General features: G+C 39.2%; 1 protein-coding gene and 1 long non-coding RNA gene across 8 annotated transcripts; one reads left to right on the top strand and one right to left on the bottom strand.

The window, feature by feature from the left end:
- Positions 1-1,627: 1,627 nt before the first annotated feature.
- LOC139804839 (uncharacterized) lies at positions 1,628-12,312 on the bottom strand. 3 transcript variants are annotated; one of them, XR_011729556.1, is made up of 4 exons: positions 12,231-12,312; positions 5,448-5,654; positions 3,937-4,598; positions 1,628-1,656 (listed from the first exon to the last, which is right to left on the bottom strand). It is a non-coding gene; the product is annotated as an uncharacterized lncRNA (long non-coding RNA). The 3 variants fall into 3 exon arrangements; XR_011729554.1 differs by having other exon boundaries at positions 1,628-4,598; XR_011729555.1 differs by lacking the exon at positions 12,231-12,312 and adding an exon at positions 8,688-12,223 and having other exon boundaries at positions 1,628-4,598.
- A 127-nt stretch (positions 12,313-12,439) lies between these two features.
- On the top strand, positions 12,440-23,446 carry TMEM41B (transmembrane protein 41B). 5 transcript variants are annotated; one of them, XM_071762515.1, is made up of 9 exons: positions 12,440-12,579; positions 14,185-14,302; positions 14,818-14,940; positions 15,422-15,550; positions 17,257-17,350; positions 18,165-18,269; positions 19,722-19,860; positions 19,942-20,083; positions 20,654-23,446. In XM_071762515.1, the coding sequence occupies exons 4-9, from the start codon at positions 15,456-15,458 to the stop codon at positions 20,898-20,900; spliced, it is 822 nt and encodes a 273-aa protein (XP_071618616.1). In that variant the 5' UTR covers positions 12,440-12,579; positions 14,185-14,302; positions 14,818-14,940; positions 15,422-15,455; the 3' UTR covers positions 20,901-23,446. The 5 variants fall into 5 exon arrangements, with proteins under 5 accessions (XP_071618616.1, XP_071618613.1, XP_071618614.1 ...); XM_071762512.1 differs by lacking the exon at positions 14,818-14,940; XM_071762513.1 differs by lacking the exon at positions 14,818-14,940 and having other exon boundaries at positions 19,945-20,083.
- The last annotated feature ends 848 nt before the right edge of the window (positions 23,447-24,294 follow it).

Here is a 24,294-nt window from a genome sequence, read left to right on the forward strand (position 1 = left end):
GTTTGTTGTGGGGATTTTTGTTGTTTTGTTTTTACAAACTGTGATTTACATTACATTTTTTAATTGCAAGTATGCAAATTAGTGCCTCATTTATAAAACTAAATGTTGAAGCAGCAGTGAATGGCTGGCTTGCTATATAAGCCCAGGAGACCCAGATGGCAACATAGCATGATTTCAGGATATGTCATCATAGCATGTTCCTCTACAAGATACCCACTTCTGCAGTCACACTCCAATTCCACATCAGGAAAGGTGAAGTACTGTAGATTCAATGTCATTAAACAATGCTATGACAAAGTGTTATCCGTGTTTCTGTGTTGCAGCACAGATAAAAAGATCAAATCTCAATGCTCTTTGTATCAAAGGAGCAAAGCAATAATGCCTCTAAGCAGAGATAATGTGGATGCCAAGCTGATCAACAACTTATGAAACACCATACATCTTCTGTAAAAGAAAAAGGAGTGTTTTGAAGGACAAAGGGCTCATGCTATGCTGGCTGTAGATAATAGCATCAGATATACAGATGGACAAAACTGTGAAGAAAAACACAATGGAGTTTGAACCATTATCAGTCAAGGTGCTGTGGCTATAAAAGATTCTCACCAGAGCTGTTACCATTTGTATACAAAAGTGAGGAGGACAAAAAAAATTATACAGGTTCATATGTAAGCAGTTTCCCTGAGTCTGAGTACTCTGAAACAGAAAACGCTTTCTGTCCAGGAGCGTTTGCATTCACATGGCTGTTTGCATGGCCACCTTTGCTTGCTCAGAAATAGTAACAGTAACAAACCTCATAGCAGGGTTAACTGCATAAACGATTCACAGAAACTAATTAGTGCAAAATTCAGTCAAGGTGGACATATCATGTAGACTGGACACCAGCTTTAGGAAGAAACATGCATAAGGCTAAGAAAGAATTCATTACAAATCTGAGCAATTTGTAGATTGATTACAATTGCCATGGATCCACGATTGCCATGGATGCTACAATGCCACTTTTAAAGAGAGGATGAAATCATGAAGATCAAAGAAAAGAGATAATAGGAGCTTGAGTGGAGCAACCTAACAGGTGAAAATTAACGTCAGCGTACATGGGACTGATGAGCTGTGGCATCTTGAACTCTGAAATTTTGTCAAGATCAAATAAAATACCCACTTTTGTCAGATACTTTATTTGAACAGGATTAGCAGGATGAAAGAGGCTAAGCCTAACCAGCACAGCACACCAGTTGGTGAGGACTGTGACCAAAACTGTTTATCGAAGGAGGGGAAAACCACCAAAGCAGAAATAAATATCTTGCAAGATGCAACTGGTGACTGAATAAAGTAATTTTTAAGTAAAATTTTGAACAACAAGCGTTGAAGTTGGAGAAATGTGTCCCTTAGCCAGATAAGCCTCATCAATTTCTTGGTCTCATAACAGAAAAAATTGTATGCATGCTGCAGAGATTAGCTGCACGATAATGTTCTCCTTTGTGTATGAATACTTGCAGACATTTCCAGGCTGCTGTGGGGAAACTGAGCTTCTCAAAGTATCTCATAAGAGGCAGGTGTGGAATTGTGCAGGCCTCTAACAGGGGACACAACTGGCTTACTCCTGAAGGTGAATGTACTCTCACAGACTGTCTTGGGTTTAGCACTCATGTATAATTTTCCCTGGAAAGTTAAAACAATAACACTTTGTCAGCTTTAATAAAGTAGTATACTCCCTTGGAGATGACTGCAGAGCACTGCTTAGTATATATGCCTTTCTGGGGCACCATTTTCTTTATGGTAAATTAAAAGCTAGAAGCCAAAAATTGTGTATAAAGCCTAAAATTGTGTATTTTCCACAGCTATGAAGGATCTTTCTTGAGCCTCATCAGGTTTGCATGCTTTCACTAGATCTTTCTAAAAATTTTATGCCATCTACATATTCTAAAAAAGGTAGTAACTGATCAGTGCTGCTCTTAGCTGTTATGTCCATGTAGTTTTGTGTAAAGGCAGAGATTTAGGGGGCAGTACAAGGGAGGTTTCCTAAAGAGTCCCTGCTCTGAGCTCTGAGGTTGGATCTAGCTGGGAGCATGGGAAACCATAGCATGCCCATCCTGTGATTACACAGCTCTCTTTAATCCCCAGTAGTCAGCTGGGAGTTGGCTTCATACCTGAGGTAACTTCACTGAAATTTTGCTCAGGATGGATGTAAAGAAGCCACTAAGCTCCTTTATGTAGTCATGAGATCAATAGTTGCTCCACCCCACCAAAAAACAGCACAAGTCACCCCCACCCCCTCCAGCCAGGTGGCAAGGCTTGAGCAGATGCTCAACCCCATATTCAAACAGGTTTACCAGGGGACAGAGGCTGAAAACAAGATTCAGTCATCAGCTGGTGGAAGCCTAAGAAAGTCTAACAGCAGAAGTGCTGAGGTGCAGCAGCAAAGAACCAGTCACTGTGACAGAGCCAGTGATATCAAGGTTCTGAGTAAATGGCAAGGAGATAGAGATTTTGCAGAGTTCTTAGACCAATAGCTTATTAAAAACAATTTTAAAAATAGCAAAGCTTGAGCAGCATGGGAAAAAAAGAAAAAGCTCTGATGCATAATAGTTCTCAGTTGAGAAAAACATGACTCCTAGCTTATTTTTAAGAAACATCTTTTCAAAGGTGCAGGACTACCTCCATCGATTCTTACTTTTAGCAGTTAACTGTGAACAGCAAGCTGGGAAAAAAGACCAACAATATCTCTTCAATAAGATAATAGTGAGTACTGGACAGCTCTTTATTGAAGAAAGATGTAACAGGATCAAATATCTAACATGAAACTAGAAAACCACTGAAACACATTCCCAGTGGCAGTAATCAGTACTCTGTCTTTTGCTGTCTTCTGATGTCTTCTGACTGAGACCATGCTGTTCTGGAAGAGATGTTTTAATCAAAACACAAGCTGTGCTTCAGTCAAACCAACAGGGCTTTAATAAAAAATATGTGCATAAAGCTTGAAATGGCAGTTCTGCACAGGATGTTGCACTAGATGATGTGATCATAAACTACACAGTAGTTTGGTTTTTGCTTCCAAGTTTTATTTAACTGGTCATGAAGGTTCAGTTCCCACAATGTGTAAGTCCAACTAAGCCAGCCCAGAACTTGCTTCAGGCTCTGTGCAACAGGCAGTGTCTATAGCTCTAGCAGTTTTATCTCCTCCTACCTCGTGCACTGTTTCTCAAGACTGTATATTTGTATCTAGATCTATGATTTTAGCTTTCTTACATCATGATACAGCTCTCTTAACTCTACCCCCTGCCAAGCTGTGCAAGAATATACTTCCCTTCATGCAGGGAAAATAAAACAGAAAGAGGCAGTTTTGAATAAGCCTCAGTGGCACACAGACACAATGAATGTCAGATGCTAGAAAATGGTGAATTCTGAGCACAGAAAAGTGGGAAAATACCACACTTAAAAAGCTGCAGAATGGTGGATCTGTGACATGCTGGAGTGATTAGTAGGAGACAGTTGAATAATAGTTGGCTTTATGCTCTACTTGTGAGCACATGTGTATGTTTCTTGATGACTGTAGGTGCACCCCTAACATTTGTGTGAAGTGACACGTGGGGGAGCTTGGGGCATACAAACAAACACAAAGACCATGTAGCTTTCTCTTGGTTAGCTTCTGCATCAGCCCCAGCCCTGATGTATGAGCATTATGTTTGGCCGAGGCCAGCTGAGGGCTGGCCCTGAAATTCATACTCCCACAGCATCCAGGCTCCTGGTATCCAACAGCTAGATTACACCTCATGATTGCTGCATGCTAATTCCAGTAGCTGCAACAGCAAGGAAGGGAATGTGTGTGGAAACACAAGAATCATATTGCCAATGCCCCTATCTCTGGCTGAAAAAGACTCCGTGACTTTCCCGTGTGTTCTGTGAAGTAACAAAGTGTAAAATTCATGCCCCTCGTTTCACCTTTGGAAGGAATGTGAATGATGCAAACGGGGACATGTGGTGTTCTCAGGATAACAAAAAGCTGTGTCAGCTTCCTCCCTGGGTGCTCCTCACACTCCTTGGTTCCTGCCAGTCAGCATTCTGCTGTTGTGCTCCTGGCTTTTGCCAAGCAGGATTCCTCGCTTCAGAATGTGAAATGAATTTTCATTCATGTTTCTGCTGGGATGACAAGATAAAATAATGAATTGCTACAGCTAAATCAAGCTGAAACTTTATTAAAGTATTTGCATGAAATTGTATCACCAGTACAGCAAGTAATTCCACATAAAAAAGCAAACATGCTGGTTCAGCTGCAATGAGGATTTCTACAGAATAATGGCATACCAGCATTTGGTAGTTCCTTTAGAATCATTTATCAGTCTTCCTGTGGATTTATTTTCTCTGACTAAGCTTTGCTTGTTCAAAAAAAGTTAAATCATATTAACTAATAATGTCTTACACAAGCATCTAACATTTATTTTCTGCAGTGGCATTAGCTTATGGAATTGGCTGATCCTGTAGTCAGTCCACAGGCAAAAAGGAACTAGTATTGTGTGCAGCAGAAAACATGCAAATTTCTTTATCACAGCTGTTTGTAGAGCTGGATTTCTGCATTCAGTCGAGCTGTTTGGCAGGAAACTTGTCTAGGACTGGTTGCATAATGTTCAATATTAAATTGAAGACAGAACTCCCTTAGGTGAAGACAGTCTATACTTATCAGAACATTCCCATTTAATCTCTAATCCTGATTAGCAACTGATTAGCAACTGAGTTGGGATGCTCATGTACTATGATACTGTTATCAGTCATATTATAGCTTTTTCAATTAAATAAATAACTTCCCAGAGGAATAAATATACAGAAATTAATTTCTCAATGTTGACAGATTTTCTAAAATGTTTCAATTAAAAGCATTCTGACTCCTTTGATGTCACTCTATTTTTTATTTATTTTCCATTGCAAAATACTTGCTTAAGGATGACCTGAATATGTTTCTTAAAAACTATTTGTGTGGTTACATAGAGCAATGGGGAGAGATTCCTGGTGGACTAGTTATTGGTCCACTCTCATTATGCATGGTTACTTTCTAGAAGAACCTAGACCTCAGGGGCCAGATCAGGAGAAATACTGTCTCACTGCAGACATTTTGTATCTCACAGAAAAAGTAAAACAAAAGAAAATTTGGCATAACATTTGCACATATTCTGATTAGGCTGTGCGTTCTTATATTGTGAATTGTGAAACACTTTGTAACAGGAAAAAAAATTATTCTTTTGATTTTCCCCCTCCTAATCTCAAATCTAATCCATACAATTTATCTGAAGGTTCTAAGAAGGTTGTATTTCCTTACAATATGGATAATATTTAAAAGTTCTAACCTTTTTTCAGTGGAATTTCTGCTTATTTTTAAAAAAAGTAATACTGGGTTTTTCTACTTTTTCTATTTTCTTATCCTTTTTTCCTCTACAATCTGTTTTACTCTCCCATTTTACCTGAACATGATTTTCCATCTTGTTGTTCCACATTTTCTTCCTGAATCACACATCTAAGCAATGTATCATTTTTCTCCAAACCTCTGTCTGACTGGTCTCTAGCTCCAAAGATCCTCGATATTTCTTTTCTTCCTCCTCTAAGAATAAATTTTCAAAGCAGAAACTCTGACCTCTCTCTTCAGATCTTCTGAGACCCTTGAGCAATGCCTGGAAATGAAGTAAAGGGTCAACTAAGTTGCAGTCTCTTGTCTGCAGGCCAGCAACCAGCAGTTCACTGGTGCCTGTAAATAACTGCTGATCAGGCTATTTAAATCTGAAAATTATTAATTTTGAAAAGACTTGACAGAGCAAGGTGGAGTTGTTCAGCTCCCTTCCTATTACAAACAGTTAAGTTATTTATTTCTGCCTGAGATTCCCTGTATTGTGATGAGAACTCTGTCTTTTCCTGGTATTTTTAACAAGAGCTTTGTCTTTTTAAAGAAAGTGCTTCCTGAGTCTTGGGGGAAAAACAAGAATCAAAAGCAAGGCCTCTAAAGGTTGGTACTACATGTAAGGAACCTGACAGAGCTTTCATGACCCTCGGTTGGGATAGCTTAAGTTTATTATAGGGTGTGCTTCATTCTTAATTTACAGCAAGGCAAAATGACCCTTAACTCCTATCTTCTTGCTTTCAAGTATAGGATATGAGCAGACAAACCAGAAAAGTTTATTTCCCCATCTTGTGCACACCCACCATTGGCACACACAATAAGGAAAAAAAGTAGCTGGATATTTAAGGTGATCTATGAACTATTAACTAAAAGCAAGAGCTGCATCAAAACTGAGGTAGAAACATCTTTTGGGGTAGAAACATCATAGCTATCTGGTTTACTAGGTTTCTAATTAATTAAGCATTCATGCAAATAGGTACACACTATTAAAAATATGCATGTTGTACATCTGTATATAGACCTGTGTACAGTGTATGTACATGTACAGTTTGTACATCCAGTATGTATGTATGTAGAGTACATACATAAAATGTACAATTTGGCATAAAATGGACAATAAAGAAACATACCTTCCCAAAAAAATAAAAGGAGAGAGATGAATCTGAGCATTTATGATTCCTGAGTTCATATTCAACTCACTTTAATAACAAGTTTTGCTCTTGCTGCTTAATTTTTCTGTGTCTGTCCTTAAACACTGAGTCTGATAAATACAAGCTTTCATTAGCTCTCCTGGTTCCAAGATATTTCCAATTCTTTATTCACATAAACAGAGCTATTCAGCTCTAAATACGTGCTGATTTCTATTTCTATCTCACTTGTTTGTGACATTTTTAATCAGTGCATTCCATCTTTACTTGTCTTCTGTGCAGATATTTATTCACATCATATCCCCAAAGTCTTTATCATAACTAATGAAAGTATGAGCTCATTAAAACACACAAACCCCCCTCCTTGCAAATGACATAGACTTATGTGGTTTAAATTAGAATTTGAATAGAATTTCAATTGAATGAATGCCAGGTGTTTAATTTTTGAGTCCTTTTGCCCTTGCTAGATAGATGAAGCCCATCTGGTTTGAAGAGACTAGTTTTGATGAAATTTGGCCCATGGTCAAAAAACCCAAAGTTCTGACGGTGGCACCAATCTCTTAGCCACCTATTGATATGATAGGTTTTCCTACTCATTCATCTCTGCTACTGCAGGAATTGAGGTGAACACCACCTCCTGACCCATCAACAGGAGGTGACCCACCTCCTGCTCCTGACCCATCAACTAAACAACCCAGTGCCTTGAAGTCCTTTTTAATTGTCTTAGTACTTCTTCCATTAATTTCATCACTGCCAGCATGGACTACCAACAGTGGATAATAATCAGAGGGCTGAATTAGCTGGGGGAGTCTCCTACAAATATCCCTCACCCAGGCTCCAGGAAGGCAGCAGACCTCCCTATGGGATGGATCCGGTCGACATATGGGGCCCTCAGTTCCCCTCAGGAGGGAGTCACCACCTACAACCACCCTTCTTTTTTTCTTTGCAGCTGTAGTTGTGACCCGTCTGGTAGATGGGGGGCAAACAGGAGACCTTCCAGACAGATCGTCCTCTTGTCTGTCCTCTGAGTCCAGGGCCTCATATCTGTTCTCTAAGGGCACCTGGGGAGATGGTGGGGGTTGGGAGGGGATTCTTTTGCCTCTCCGATGAGGGACCTTTTTCCATTCCCTCCCATCCACCTGGTTTGCTCCAGATGCCTGATGGCAGGAGGGACAGGGCTTCACCGTCTCCTTCTGGACTTCTTTTGGGTTAGAAAGGGTGTGACTCCACCAGTCAATTTCCCTTGCATTGTCCCTAATACTTCTTAGTCTCTCTACGTCCTCCTTCAGCTCTGCCACCAGGCACAGCAAGTCATTCACCTGCTCACATCGCACACAGACCCCACTCACACCGTCCTCTGGTGCTAACACGAGCCTCAGACACTCCACGCAGCCAGAGGCCCGAACAGCTACGTCCCTCTTGCTGTCCCTCTTCAGGGGTTCCGTCTGTGTGGAAAAACCCTGCGTCTTAACAGCAAAAGGTTTTGCTTTTTTGGAGAACGTCGCTCCTTAAAGAGAGCTGGGAGGTGGCTGTGCCTCTCCTGCTTGCCCTGACAACGGGAACTGCCTCGCTCACTGCCGAGCCACGTTCCTGTTTGCCTCCTCCTGTTCGCTGTGCTCCGGGTCACTGGCGCTCCTCGCAACCCGTTCTATCCCTCTCCGCAGTGCCACCCCCTTATCAGCTGATTGGCCTCTCCCGGGACCAGCAGCAAAATGATTTAAGCAATCATGCCATCCTCCGCACAGTCTTTTGCTGGAGTAACCCTCATGGTTTACAATGTCTTACGGGGCCTAAGGGCACTCTGAACCCATCAATCCAGCTAAATGCTACAGCTGGGGCTCCATCACTTTCCTGGGAATGATGTTGGGCAGGGAGGTGAGCTCTGGTGTCATCTGCCTTTCATGTCATTACATCTTTTTGCAAGCTACTGCCCCTCTGAGGTGCCAGCAAATTAGCTCCATGTTTTCTGTGTAGAGCAAAACCATCAGCTTTAAGTTTAAACCATTGGAACAAATGAATCTCTTGCTGTATTTCTCCATAATAAAAATGTTAATGCATGTTTCTTTGTGGTGGACAGAGGGAAGAGAATAATAGGGGAAAGCAGGAGCAAAGGGTTCTAACTCCCCACTTGTCCTCTTCAAAAAATTATAGAAATTATTTACTTATTGATTAATGCTCCTGTTTGATAATTTCCAGCTAGAAGCTTTCAGGAGTAAGATCACTCTCACTCTTTCTTCCTCCTTCCTCTTGCTGACAATTGGCATGACTCAGTCTTCAGAGCACTGACACTGTCAATGACTCAGCCATGTGACATCTTGCTCTGTCAGTTCATTTAGGCACGATTTTAAAAAGAAACAAATAGCAGTTTCTGTGCTGTAGGAAGACAGTTCTTTCAATCTGATAAAAATAAAACATTCCATCCAGCCACCCGCAGAAGGAAGTGACTTCATATAACTGACCACTTAGCTGCTGCCCTAGTAATTGTCAGTGTATTTTGTTTCTTTCCTGCAAGACAAAAAAGCATTTTTCGGTTTAGTTCTCATATAACTAGAAATAACTCAATTCTGCATTTAAGGTATAGTTTCCAAAACCTAATTCTTTTAAAGCTTATGGGTTCTTACCTCATTCAGTCTATAGTTATTTCCTTGATCACTCACCGAGTTCCAATTACCAAAACTCCCTCTCCTTTGAACACATAAGGGATATGGCTTATGGTGATACTTTTCATTCTTTGCTCTCTTTCCAGTAAATGAGTATAATTCAAAATTTAAATATAGATTCTGAGTTACTTTGTTTACAGTGAGTCCTAAGGAACATTCCCCAGACATGTCTCTTTTTTCCTGAGTGAATACAGAGGTTTCATTGGTATTTTTAGGTGTGGGTATCTTTTTAGGTGACCACTGAAATTGTCAGCAGATACAAAACACCGCTGACAGTTGCAGAGTTAAGTAAAGTGGCCAACACCTTCACAGCAGCTGGTCTTCCCCCACGGAGAAGCAAGAACAGCATCAAACAGACAGAGTCTTCTGATAATCTAGTCTAAAAAGTAGCACTTATCCAGTTTATTCCAACTTCAAAGTGATCTAGTTAATGAATCCTTAAATTTCACTCTTGGCAGCAACTCAGAAAGCTGGAGTTGCTTAACACTGAACACTGAGCTTATTGGAGTTATCTTCTCTATTTTTAATGAGAAACACACTAACACTGGGAGCTTACTGCAGAATCAACATCCTGGGAACCATCTGCAGGCCATGCACTTGTACTAAATAGAAGGGGAAACATGGAGCAGATTTTTATTGTTGTAGTTGTTTGTTGTGTGCCTCACAGTGCTCAGACAGTGGGAACTGTAGAGAACTTAGCAAGAGTCAGGTATTAGTCTAAACTATGTTGTCAGGTTACCTGCATTTGGATAACAAAGGGGCTACACAATGCAAAACAAGTTAATTACGAGTCAGATAACAACTGAAGCAGACTCTGTCTGACTCCTTGGCTCTGAGTGATTACTGAACAACACACATTACTGAACAACATACAGTGGTATATGGCACTGTGTACATTCACACCCCACTGTACAAACCACTGCACCAAGGTGATAGCCCTTGCAGCATTTAGAATTTACTCTACATATTTTATTTACATATTTCAGTATGTCCTTTTCCTCCTCTGTTTTAGGCTGACCTGGTAAACATTTTTCTGCATAATGATAATATTTATAAGTTTACTTCCAACATTCTTCAGTTTAGTATCTATTTGATGTTTTGTCAGAAGTTATCCAGACAAGAATGAAGTCCCAGTGTTTGAACCATTTTACCTGGAGTATCAAAAGCAAAGAGATAATTAGAGATGACAAATATGATGTGCATTTGCAACAGGGGGAAAAATACTACCTGCTATGGTGTCAGGAATTCCCACCTTGCTAGTATCTACAATTTTATAGTGAAAGGGTTTGAAAGAACAAAGGATTCTGTCATCTGGCATCAATGTCAGAGCAACAAGTTCATGGACCTGACTGGCTCCTCAGGGCCCTAGCTATTCTGAAATACCAATTAAAATATTAAAGTAGTGAATTACATTATGTAATTAAATATCTTTAAATAATTTGTTAAAAATTTAAGAAATTCTTAGAGAATTAAAGCTTCATGTGGAACCTGGTAATGAATTAAAGCTTTATTTGGAATCTGATCACAACTTACAGTTTGGATTATTTCCTCCCACTGGAATTGGCAGGGGCTGTACTTCTGTACTAGCTTATTAGACTGTTTAGGTTTTAAGTGAATCATCAACTTCCTGTAGACATTCACACTGTAGCAGTATAGCAATAAAGCAACACTTTTAAGAGGTCTTCTGTGTGCTGAACGGCACCTTCCTCAGTGCCTTCTAGAGACTGGCTCCTGCTGTCTCTCTGGAAGCTGAAGGCACATAACATATTCAGGCATCCTTCCTCTCTGTAGGATGCTAAACCAGGTCTCTGTGTTGGAAATGCTGCCAATGTTCATCTCTTCCCTATCAGTTATAAAATTTTTGCCTTTGATATATTTGACCGTCAAATTTGATGCTGTTACTGCTGTTGTTTCAGGTAAGCTGGGAGATGGGTGGTGAGACACTTGCAGCAATTTGACCAGGGAAATTGTGGATGTCCCCTCTTCTCTGGAAGTGTTCAAGGGGCTCTGAACAACCTGGTCTAGTGAAAGGTGGCCCTGCCCATGCAGAAGGGTTAGAAGTAGATGCTCTTTCAATCCAAACCATTCTATGATCTCAGTAAATACAACAATCTGGAAACTTTTACTGTGATAAAATTACTTATATCCTGTACAAGCAATTAAAAAATATATGTTTAACCACAGTATAAAGTTAGTTACAGCCAGAGTATTCAGATAAATGAGGTTGAAGTCAAATCTTGAATCGGTGCCTGGCTCCCTCATCAGCTTCGTTTCTAGACTAAGACCCTGAAAAAGGGTTGAAGATTTTTAAGTAGATACAGCTTCAGCAGGAGAGGGTGACTATCTCCCTCAGCAAACAAGTCTGTCCAGATGCTTTGGCCATGGGTGTTGTCCCCAGGTGCAATGAGTGCACTCTCTGGAGAACACTGTAACGCTTCCCGGTGCCGGGAGGGTTGTAAGGTTAAGAGATGTTCCATTGCCAGAAGACTGTGAGGAAATAGGTGACTCGAGGTCAGATTCCGCTTGAATGACAAGGGATCTGTGAACATCGGAACATGACTCTCTGGCTTTTTTGAGGGATTTCAATCCTTACTGACAGGAAGAGACATGAAGAAAACCCTGAGGCAGATAAGAGTTTTCTTTGTTTCCGGCAGAGAGCAATCCAGCTTATTGGAAACAGCGCCCTGAAACTTTCTTTTCAAAAAGGAGGAACAAACTGGCTCGAAAACCTAAAAACCTAACTACAATGATCGAGTACGACTTTCCTTTTCCTCGGAGCCCCAAGGCTCTGCCATACAGCCCAACCTCCACCCTCCCTCCTGAGGGAAGCTCCCACCCGGGTTCAGAGCTGTAACTCCGTTACCAGGGCAGAACAAGTGCACAGAACAAGTGCGGAATTTATCCCGCTTCCCCCAGGCACACCCGGATTTTATTTGCGGCCCGGGAGCTCGGGCTGAGGGGGCACCCGCACCGTAATTACCCCCATGGAGCGCACACACAGTTACCGTATATACCCACAGAACTTTCACTGACCGGAGCTACTACCGTAATTACCGTCGCTAACCCACCGCCGCATTTCACTACGTGGAGCCCCACACGTGCTGCCGTACATCATGGCGCAGAAGCGCACGCCCGTAATTCCCCTCATACAAGCGGCACCCCGGAGCGGCGCATGCGCTTTGCGTTGCTGGGGGCGGGAGCGCGACCCGGTGGGGTGAGGAGCGGCCGGTCCCGCCTCCTTCCCTTGCTTTTCGGTGCCGGCGCGGCCTGCCCTAGGTTTGATTCGCCGGCCGGCGGGCCCCTGGATACCGCAGAGCCATGGCGCAGCGGAGGGCGGCGGAGCGCGGGCCTTGCCAGGCGGAGAGCGCCAGCCACCAGCGGCAGCTTCTAGAAGGTGCCGGGGGCTGGGGCGGCGGGAGCGCGCGACCTCGTCCTGCCAGCGGTCACCGCCCGCGTCGGACGGGGACGCTGCCCCCGCCCGGTACCGGCTCAGCAGGCAGCGTCCCCTGGCCCCGTCCGACGCGGGCGGTTGGGCGGGAGAGTGTCAGCACGGGGCTGCCTTAGGGAGGGTCGGTGGGGGTGAGGCGGGCTCCCGTCTCGGGGCCTGTCAGCCGCTACCCGCGGCAGGGCCGGGGGATGAGAAAGGGACAGCGAACCGTCTGCCCCCAACACGGTGGCGAGGAAGCGCGTGGGTTCCGGTGTGTGTGTTGTTCCGCTACCGGCATGTGATATAAAAAGTGGCAGAAAGTGGTTGTTCGGTGTGCTTTTGGTCCTCTAAGTTTTTATTATTTATTTTACATCCTTGCTTATTTTAATCTGGAGGAGGTGTTATTAAAATAGGCATTCCTGAGGGATTTATGCGTGTAAGTGCTGTGCGGATACCACCTCGGCCCCTTCGGCCTTAGCGGAGTCGGTGCATGCACACCTGTGGGGTAACGCTGACCCCAAAGCTACAAACCTTAAAGGGAATAAAATTCCCAGCTCGTCTGGCTGGCTCCGTGTTGTCCCTGGGTTTCATCATCCTTTCCCTCAGTTTCACAACAGGGATGGCACTGCGACCCACTTGAATGTTGCGCGTTGCCGCTGTAGCCCTGTCACCGCATGGAAATACAGCCCTGGCATTATTTGTGGCCAAGGCTGACACTCCCTGCCAAGTGGTGCAAGCCTTGCCCTGTCAGAGCAGAGTGTGGTAATGCATGCACAACATACACCCCCTCCTCTGCATGCAGAGAGTTTATTTCTCTGTTTAAAATTTTTGGTGTGTATAGCTGCATCTGTGCTCATCAGTGTGGACATATTTGTAAAAATCTTAAGTATAGAAGCAGTCTAAAGCATGTTACTACTTAAACTCCTACTATTTCATTTATGCAGGAAGGTAAAGGCTAATAAAATTTACATAGGCATATCCAAGAGACCTCTTCTTTATATGAATATAAAATCTGCATAATTTCCAAGTCTTGAGAATTGTAATTTCTATATCCAAGCAGGTTTGTGTGTGCTTACATATATTTTCTCATGATGAGAGTCTCGCCTAGCTGGCTAGTGACTATGCCTGGTGCTCTTCCTTGGGAGGAAAAAAAATAATTTTTCATGAGTGTATTTCAGAGTTGCATTGTACACGGTGAAGGTTTAATTGCTAGTTAAATCTGGTTAACTAGACAGGCAGAGAATTTATGTCAAAAAGGAAAAAATGTGTTGCTTTGTGTTGTTCTTTTTTTGTTTTTTTTTTTACATATTTTTTTATTAATTGAGACTTAAACTGTAGTTTGTTAACCTTTATGGGATATTTGCCAGCGTAAGAACTTCAGATGTGTTTGAAAGCTTTCAGGGAATGTGAGCAAAGTGTTGTAAATGTTATTGAAAGCAAAGGTGGGAAGATTATGTCCATGAAGAGCCAACCTTAACATTTCCTTAAGGTGTAAGTTTGAAATCTGCAGTAAGGTATGAAGGGGGGTTTTGATGTTGTGTTGGTTTGAACTTTGTTTTTGTTTAATTTCAGGGAAAGCTCAGGCAGAAGGTGGATCAGCTCGGACATCACTTCTTATTTTAGTGTCAATCTTCTTATCAGCTGCTTTCCTTATGTTCCTGGTATATAAAAATTTTCCACAACTTAGTGAGTAAGTATGTCAGAAAGGATTAATTTATTTGCTTCTCATTCAGGGTCAACTTGTAGAGCAGTGTACATGAGGTTAAGTGATTTTTTTAAAACTGACATGAGTTAATTATAGTTATACCTTCAAAAAATAAAAAGGTAATTTGAGTGTATGTCCTAGAATGCAGGGATACAAAGCTTAATGCTAACTGGTAGAATCTGTGTAATGAGTAGTAGTTGATGTAGGGCTCGTGTTAGACAGTTAAGATTTTGAAAAGGTACCCTGGTCACATTAATATTGGTAGCTCACTATGTTCTTAACCTTTTTCAGTTGAGATCTGAAACATGCTTGGTTAGGGCTAGGTTTATTTTAAAATTCCTTGTGCCCTGGTGTAAATGCAGGCTGTCATCAAAAATGGACATGCTGCTTCCTTCTTAGCTAAGCTTCACATTCTTTTTCTCTTTTTTGTTGCATGGGAAGGTAGCTAGTTTGGAAAGATGAAAGCCTGCTTGTCTGACAATTTTCTTTTTTTCTTTTAGTAGTTAATTTTCTGTCTGATTAACTTGCTCAACAAGTTCAGTTTGCAACAGTCCTATCACTAAGTCTGATACAGAGGAAGAGAGGACACTCAGCTGTGCTGCCCAGGGTTGCACCAGATTAAGGTGTGACATGACATTTTGCTCTTAAGGCTTTGTTTGCTTGTGAGGTAAAGCTCTGTAGCTCTTGCTGCACTTCAAATGTTCTGACCGTAGTGCTGAGGCAGTTGCAGTTAGTTTTGGCTGAAATGTTGACTGCTGTCCAGTTGCCAAGGTTTGGTTTGAGTAATTATTTCTTTTTGACCAGTACTTGGTGAGAAGGAAACCCCAAAACCCTAGAAATGAAGCTGGTTATGGTAATGAATAAAAAAATATGGTTTGCAAGTATCTACAATTGAGGATTTTCTAATAGAAAACATGCTGTAAATATTGTGTTCATCTAAAAATTTTATCACAACAGTAATCACCTGTTTTCTTTGCTGAATTTGTAGTTTAGTGATGTAGTGTGTCTAATAATTGATATATTCAAGAAGTAATTTTACTGTACTATTGAATTATATTTACAACCATTCTGTTTTTTTGTTTGTTTTGTTTTTTTTCTTCCCAGAGAAGAAAGAGGATGTATAAAGGTTCCTAGAGATATGGATGATGCAAAGGCCTTGGGAAAAGTCCTGTCCAAATATAAGGACACATTTTATGTTCAAGTATTAGTGGCTTATTTTGCAACGTATGTTTTGTATCCTTTTTTCTGATATAAATGGCAGTTTTGATGGGCGTATTTATCTTAAAAAAAAAAAAAAAAAAAAAAAGAAAATACAGTCTTATAAATTCTTGATTGTGGGTTTAAAAGACTAACGTACCTATGTGCATTTATAAATAGAGATATTCCAAAATGTTTGAACTTAAAAACTTTTCTTGTGTGTTCCAGGAGGTGTTTTGTATTATAAAAAGGGGTTGAGTAGAAGAAAATCACTGCTACTGCAGATTTGGATGCAACTTCACCTTGACTGTGTCTGCTATGGGCAGTATCATTAGCTTTGATAGTAGACTTGGTCTTATTTTAGGGTTACGCTAACGTCTTAAATTGCAAACAGAATTGTCAGTTATATTACTGCTAATTCTAAAGGATGACTGAGAATACTGCACTGCTTTTCCTTGAGACAGTCAAAAGTGTCACATACGTGTCATGTTACAGAATATTGTGCAATATTTCTCAAGGAAAGTGTTCTGAGCTTTCCTTTCATCTCTTTAGTGGCCACTCTGAAAAAACAAATCTTTGTTTCCTACTAAAGAGAGCTGAAGTTCTGAAGTACTTTCTGCGTAGGGAGGCACAAAGGCTACTTGTGCTGTGTCTTAACTTCTTTTTCCTGGGTGCTGACTATTACTTAATCATTAAGCCAGTTCTTAATGGGAACCCTTGACTAAAGGTTAATAACTTTTAAAAGCCATATGAGAAATCTGTTTCATAGTTTAAAGCTGGAGGCTTTCGTAACTCAAAGAAAAATAAGCAGTGAATGTGCCATTAGTAATTATCCTCTAGTTTGTTCTTTTTAAGTTCATAAATAATAGATTCCTGAAGAAAATTAAAATGTTAATGTATTAACAAGAAGTAGAACAGAATTGGCAGTTTATTGAAATACTGCAGCAGCTAATACTATGACACTAACTGTCTCAGCAACAGACTATGAGCAGTTGACAAGCATGTTGGCTATCTCAGAACCTTGACACTTGGATAAAAGCTGTACTGGTTGTAATTGACTTAAAATAATAGAAGATTATTAATTCAGTGAGCTTTTTTTTTATTTTATAAGACTTCTGTCCAAAGTGGGCAATACACCATAGTCTCAAGTGTGCCTAGCAAGCCATAAGTTCATGTGTTTACTTATGCTGCAGAAACTTAGATTTTGCCTTTTTGAGAAATTGTGAATGAAATTAGTGATCATGTATCCTAGTTATCTAATGACTGCACCATACCTGTTTTTAAGGAAGTAGCAGTTGCCTTCATACATGTCAGAATTCCATGAAAATCATAGTAGTTAGGAGGTCAGACAGGCGTGCTGTAAATTACTCAGAGAGAATGGCTGAAATCTCTGTATCTCTACTTGACAATGCAAAATCAGAAGTATGTTTCCTGTAATGTCACAATAAATACCCAGTGTCAATTGTAGCACAGGTTAAGAATAAAATGTGTTTATAGCTTTTATCACTTAGGGACTAATTTTTGGATGTGTAATGGTGAATCTATCCCTGGTTTCACTGTGCTTGGGCTTCTCATGCTACTCTGAGAATGTATTTTAAAGATCTTCAGAGGCTATGCCTATTTATATTTATTCTAGTAATATGCATCCTGACTGCTGATAAAATTAAGCTCTGTGTAGCTTCTTAATGTTTTTTTGTTTGTTTGTTTTGTTTTGTTTTTTCTCTTAACTAAGATACATTCAGCTTGCAGACATTTGCTATTCCTGGGTCTATATTTCTCAGTATCCTGTCGGGGTTTCTTTATCCCTTTCCACTGGCCTTATTTCTTGTTTGTCTGGTAAGAATGAAAATCAGTTTGTGAGAGCAATGGATAGTGCTATCCATTTGGAATGCAACCAAGCATCTAATCAGCTTCCTGTTAGAAATGATCAGAGTCTGATTGAAATGGGTATAAATGAGTTCTCATTCAGCTCTGTTGTAGGAATGGTGTTACCCACAAAATTCACTGTAGCATTAAGTGACAATCCAAAATACTAAACTGTTTCCTCAAGTTATCTTATTAATGGAAGCAGCAGCATGTGAATCAGCCAGGGTTTCCTTTAAATTTGTCTGGTTTCCTTTATTTTCAATTTGTCTAACATCCATGAGAACGTGATTGTCATTTCAGAACATGTTTACAAATTTCTATTGCACTGCAAAACACAACTGTTCTTAAATGGGTTAAATACCCAAGAAGCTTAGTTTAAGATTTGACATGTATGTTATTGAAAAGCATAAAAAATGCCATGGATGAAGGATGCACTTTTAGTACTTAAAAATGATAATTCAGTAGATATGGAGGACCAAGTTGAATTCTCAAGTCTGAATCTCTTAAATGTCGTTGTACCCCTTATTTGTAGAACTTTCACTGTTCAAAATCTCAAAACTGCAGAAGCACTCAGTATTCCTTGATAAGTAATCAACATTGTCCACTTCGAATGTTGAGTCAAGAACATTCTTAGGGAGCGTGTACATGGTGCTGAAGGACAGGCCTTCTGCCTCACTGAGTGTCTTCACGGAAGCAGGCTCTGTCCAGTCAGGGTAGCTAGTAGGGGTACAGGCTAAATTTAATTAGAGTTTCTGCTAATTTATTTTATTTTATTTTTTTTTAGTGCTCAGGACTTGGAGCTTCATTCTGCTATATGCTTTCATACCTAGTGGGACGTCCTGTTGTATACAGATACTTAACAGAAAAAGTAGTAAAATGGTCAGAACAGGTAAAGTTTCTAGAAATGCTGAAATTTATGCATAGTGGAATGGCGTGGAAAACTAAGGGGTTTTGTGCTCTTGTATCTAGTTAAAGGATTCTGACTCCTTTCTGACACAGTGTAGTTACTTCCTCTGTGTGTTTTTTAACAGTGGGAAGCATTCCTGATTTTACTGTGTTTCCTATGAGGAAGATGTTTTTACCTAGGAAGAGTTTGCACCTGATAGCCTCCCTGGATCTGTGTTTTATAGGGAAGAAAACCTGTATCTGTATTTCTAATTACAGAACCTTAATTTGAAGATGTTTTTGGAGCATTTACAAGCTGTCTCTTAGAGTATCTGGTAACATTAGTTTCAGCAACTGTTAATTGTGAGATGAAGTTAAAGATTATGCAGTACAAAATTGTAGCTTGATTAGTATTTGACCTAATGTCTCTTGCTGCAATACTCTGAAATATACTCAAACATATTTTTTTTTAAACTATGAAGCACAACTTACTAGTGTATTCTGTTCAAGATTTTTGAATCACTAAAGAATATTTTAAACTTGTTCCCCATTAGATAAGATATACATAGTTAACCATATTAAATAATATAGTAGTATATATAATAATATTTTGACTTGACTTGAATAAATCTTAATATTGCAGTATAATCTTGAGGTTGTTCTCTGAGTAGCAAATAGTTATGTCCATTAGAACTGGCTATGTGATTTAAACTTATGTAATTTCTTGTGCAGCTCATCTTGCTATTTTCAGGTTAAATGGACTATGTAATTGGGATGCTATGGGAGATTTCAGATGAATTTGCAGTCAGACTGGGTTTGATTTCAACTTTGAAAAATGTTATGATTTCGACTGCCAGGTAACCATGGTTAGGCTTGGTGAAAGCCTGTCAGGATAGGCCAGAAGTGATGGATGCTTGAAAGGACTGGTGTCCTTAAGCCAGGCTGGGAGGAGAGGCTTTAATGTAGCACTCCAGTGGAAGGAGCTGGACTCGAGAGTATAATGAAACTGGAAATAAAATGGGGTAATGTTAAAGGTCTAATGCAGGTAGATAGGTTTTGCAACTGCACTGGCAGCAATCACATGATGAACTTCAGAGCAAAAGCTTTAGCAATAGGATGAGGACCTGTCTGTGTCAACTGGGAGTGCAGAGGTTGCTGCACTCCAGTTAGGGTTACTTGTTACTTGCATCAAATTACTTGTTTGCTGTTTCAAACAAATCATGACCATGTTCTACCACAGACTGGTATTTCCAGACTAACTTCAGTACTATTTAACAGGTGATTCACTGATGATTCTCCATTGAGTCACTTACTGTTTGGCTGATTTTTATGTTTGCAACTTGTAAATTTCTACAGAAGATACACAAAGAGCCCCTAACAAATACCTTGTAGTAAATTTATTGTGTATTTTCAAGGCAGGGAGTTTTTACTGAATTTTTTGCTTTTGTTTTGGCAGGTTGAACGACACAGAGAACATCTCATAAACTATATAATATTTTTGAGAATAACACCTTTTCTTCCCAACTGGTTTATCAATATAACATCTCCTGTAATTAATGTGCCATTGAAAGTATTTTTCATTGGCACTTTTCTAGGTAAGCATTCTGGCTAGTGAACTGCAGTTTGGGGGTAGCCTGAAGTAATATTGTCTGCTCCTCTTTGTATGTGGTGTTTAGCAGAAATTACCACCTGTTGGACAGCTGAAAGATTACAAAAGAATATTATTTCTGTACTTCTTGATGAGTGGAGCATAAGCTCTATAAGCATCCATAAGCATCAAAAGATTAATCAGGACTGTTCTGATGAACTGGATCAGAGGTAATGAGCCCAGGCTAATTACTTGTTTAACGAAACGTGTTATATGAACACTCTATTAGTAACTTCTTGTTTTACTCCATGACTATGAATGTCTCAAAGCTCCTATATTGAACTCTTTAATGGAGTGAGGATGCATATGGCTTTGACATAAAGGGTTATTTTTCCCCCCTCCCACTCAATTTTGTTCATCATAATACATCTTCCTAAGAGTGAGTTCATAATTGAACTAATTTAGTGCTAAACACTAGCTTTCTAATTGCCATATTTTTACAAATATGTTAGGAAACAATTGATATTTTTCCTTTATGAACCTAAGTGAAATCTAATAGACAACTTGAAACTGCAGAATCTAAAGAGCAGAGATTATCTTCCTCGTCTTCTGTTTGAGTTGGTATAAAACTGGTATATATGAGCTGGTATAAAACCAGAATTTTTTGTCTTTGAATTTTGTATGTACAACCATCTTAACTGTTGGATTACTAACATGATTTCTTTTTTATTTTTTTCACTCTAACGAGCTGGGTTTTTTTCTTCTTTTGCTCCTCCTACACTTCTCATCCCCTGCTCCAGGTGTAGCACCACCGTCTTTTGTAGCCATAAAGGCAGGAACAACGCTATACCAACTTACAACAGCAGGGGAAGCTGTTTCCTGGAACTCTGTTTTTGTCCTCATGATTCTAGCCATCCTCTCCATCCTACCAGCTGTCCTCCAGAAGAAATTGAAACAGAAGTTCCAATGAGGATCAAACTGGACCAGAATTTCCCATACTTCATCTCAGGATCAGCACTTCTGATATTTGTACATTTGCTTTTCTAATGGATCTTAAGCAATTGAAGAGGAGGCCTGTAATTGATAAGAATGTCTTTAAATGAACATGTGGCCTAAAATTCAAGAAACTGTATTCAGAAATGTACTGCATATAGTTTTGTAACCAAACCATCAGTGTTTTACTCTGGGAGGGGATGTGTGTGAGGAAAGTGAAAATACAGGTACAACATTTTGCTCTGATTACATGCAGAGCAAAAATTGCAATGTAGGCATAAAGTACAGATAATTCTTTCTAAAACTTGCAGTAAAAAACCCACCTTAATTATTCAGCCCAATTTTGTAACATTCTCTGTGGGCTTGCATGTGATTTGGTCTGAGTACATTTCTCCTCAACAGTATTTCTCCGTTTAGTTTTGCCTTTGGGAGTTCTAAAATAACAGCTCAATATAACAACGGTGCTCACTCAGAAGTAAAGATTTATTTTTTTTTTTTTTTTGCAGTACTTCAACGACAGTCTCATTCTGATCATTTAATTTTATTTATTAGTGCTGTGTTGATTTAAATACTTGAACCTACATATGCTTTACTAACTGGATTAACTAATGTCACATCATTCCCTCTTGTCCTACATAGTTTTATTCTGGGAGAGTATATAGGAAGGCAGAGAGCAGGTTAGAATTTTGATTGTGGCTGGCTGATGATTTTGAAGTTCTAACTTCTAATTCTTTAATGTTAATTACTTTGCCAATATTTTACCTGCTTATATTTATCCTGCCAATTTAAGAAAATTATCATATGATTAGCTAAAACTTTCGTTTGCTAAAAATCTTCAAGCAGTGTAATACTACCTTTTCTCAAGCAATATGTATGGAGTATAAAATCTTCCATTTCAACAGGATTACCTAGAGGAAATGTCAGGTACACAAACTGGTGCAGTTCTTATTAAAGAGCTGATCCCATATAATGTTCAAAGCATCAAGTAACAGAAGGATCTTGTGTCAATGTATATAAAACTGAAAAGATCATTCCACTGTCTGTAGACTTGGGCTACCAGCAATGAGTCACCATTAAGCAGAAGTACATATATTCACTCAGTGAGGTATATGATACCTCCCCTTGTATGCTTATAACTGTTCTAGTTTGTTGTATTATCAGTGGAATCCCATAAAATGAGGCTCTGATCAGCAAGAAACTGAGGTGCACGTTTAAGTTTATCCTACTGAAACCAGTGCTGCTTACAGGCTTTAAGTTGGTGCCCCTGAAGTATCTTGCTGGATAGGAGTTGACTCATTAGCATATGCTCCAGTTCAAGAGTTTGTCTGCATCCTCATGTTAAGTCGTGATAGATCATTTGAGATTTAAGAGAACAGTTCCATAAATGCGGTAATGTGAAAGGTACTGATACCTTAAGAGTTTTGTTCTTTTTGTAACATAATGTTAATTGACTCCTTCATTTAATCACAGTATTACATGTAAATATATAGTAAATATTAATACACTGTTTGCCTTTTATTTAAATTTGGCTGCACAGTATATTGTATTTTTTATATAGGTAGAAAAAGGAATTCATATCACTTCTGTTTGCAAATTTATTGTAAGATCATCTAGCTTCAGCTATTGTTCTGTTATTTAGAATTTACTTTAAAAGTGTACTTTACTGACACTTAAAACTGAACAGTGATTATTTTCATTGCTGCAATTCTAATCTCAGAGGTCATCTACCCAGGGGATTTATTCTGTAGTAAATATGGGTGTGAATTTAGCTGTTGTGAGCAAGTGTCCCCTGGACTACTGAGTCTGAAGTTGCTGTAGTTTACAGCCTACTTTTCTGTATAGTTAATTCTTTATGCAGATGAACACTTAGAATGAATTACCTACTACTTATTATCCGCTATGGTTTTTCTCAAAATTTGCCTCAATTTCTGGTCAATAAAAGATGCTGTTGTAAAACCCCTTCCGTTCTGTATAAAGCCAATGTTTTGGTGGAACTTTGACACTAAAGAAGGAACTGAACTATGTTTCAATGGAACTGAATTATATTTCAATTTAATATGAATCATACTTGACCTTTTCACTGAGTTGTATTTCACTGTGTAGCTATGTTACTGAAACCCTGTTCTGTTTCAGCCATAGTCTGAGTTCCCATTACAGTGGCTAACTTTAAAAGATTGAAAAATAAGCTTATTTCCTTCTGCAAAACTAGCTTTTTTTTTTTTTTTTTGACTTGTCACTTGTGTTTATCTTCAGCTGCCAGGGGCTTTTGGCAGTTTTCTACCCTATGAAGATTACTTCTGAGGGTTGTGAAGAGTGAGGAAGGCCTTGTGAAAAAGGCAAAAGAGCACTGTGCTGTGGAATACTGTACTACTCTTTCCTTTATGGAATTCTGCAAGTCACCCAAGAATCTTTTAATGAGAACAGTGGCTACCATAAAACAAACTGGGAAAAGAGGAAGATTTAGCTTTGTTTTTTAACTGCAAGGAATTTTAAGCTGTTAGGTGACCTGTTTATTTTTCAGATTTTTTTGATATCTGCACGACATCATTACTAAATGTCTCTTGTTGTTTGATAATAAATCTATTATATAAAACATTAAACACTGTATTTTTTTAGTACAATGAAGCATGTTGAACTTTCCACTAAGCTTAATTTCTTATTAACCTGTTTAAGAGGGATGAGTTCCTGAATTTATTTTAAAATGAATGATTAAAAATTAAAGTCGATTACATATGTAGATAAATTATTTTTTCTATATTTTAGGAACATAGGTAAGCTTGACTTCCTTTCTGTCTGAAATTTTCTCACATAAACCAGTAATTTTGAAAAGTTTTTATATTTTGCACTGGAAAACAATTAGGTCTAACTTTTTTTTTTTTTTTTTTTTTTTTTTTTTTTTTTTGAATGAATTTCTTATGTCAGGCTAGTGCTAGTATTATGGCTTCATCCACCTTCCCTTAGTTTTCTGTAATGTTCAGTTTATGGAATTGTTTTTTGTCTTGTATATAAAATTGATGCTGAAAGGCTATAGGTAAGAAGTAAAAGTTAAAATTGCCAAGTCTTTTAATTTAAAATGCTAGTGAACTATGCTGTTATGCAAACAAAAGCCATATTTTGACTTCTTAAGTAATTTTGAAGAATTCCGTGTGGTATTCTCAGAAGTCATTGTGTATGTTCTGTGATAAGCTAGTTATATGATAGTAGCCAAAATGTAGTGGGCATTGCTCTTATCTGCATTAAAACTATTGCTGCCTCATCTGATTCAGTTTACTCTGGATTAAGCTGAACAGCCAGCAGAATCAATTCAACCAGGTAGCTGATGAAGGACTGCAACACCCAGCAGCTGCTTCAGGTACGTTTTTGCAAGTGTAAGATTGGCATTATTGTCTCCATGGTTGATGTTATGGTCAAAGGGAACCCCGTAATAATATGAAGTTTAATGTTGTTC

Source organism: Heliangelus exortis, chromosome 18 (assembly GCF_036169615.1).
Source record: "Heliangelus exortis chromosome 18, bHelExo1.hap1, whole genome shotgun sequence".
In the NCBI taxonomy this organism is placed as follows: domain Eukaryota; kingdom Metazoa; phylum Chordata; class Aves; order Apodiformes; family Trochilidae; genus Heliangelus; species Heliangelus exortis.

What these genes read in the sequence shown, in the direction of transcription:
- TMEM41B (XM_071762512.1), top strand. Translation starts at nt 12,504, where the DNA reads ATGGCGCAGCGGAGGGCGGCGGAGCGCGGGCCTTGCCAGGCGGAGAGC. An exon ending in AATTTTCCACAACTTAGTGA is followed by an intron (nt 14,303 to 15,421) that starts GTAAGTATGTCA and finishes TTTTCTTCCCAG; the next exon opens with AGAAGAAAGAGGATGTATAA. An exon ending in CCTTATTTCTTGTTTGTCTG is followed by an intron (nt 17,351 to 18,164) that starts GTAAGAATGAAA and finishes ATTTTTTTTTAG; the next exon opens with TGCTCAGGACTTGGAGCTTC.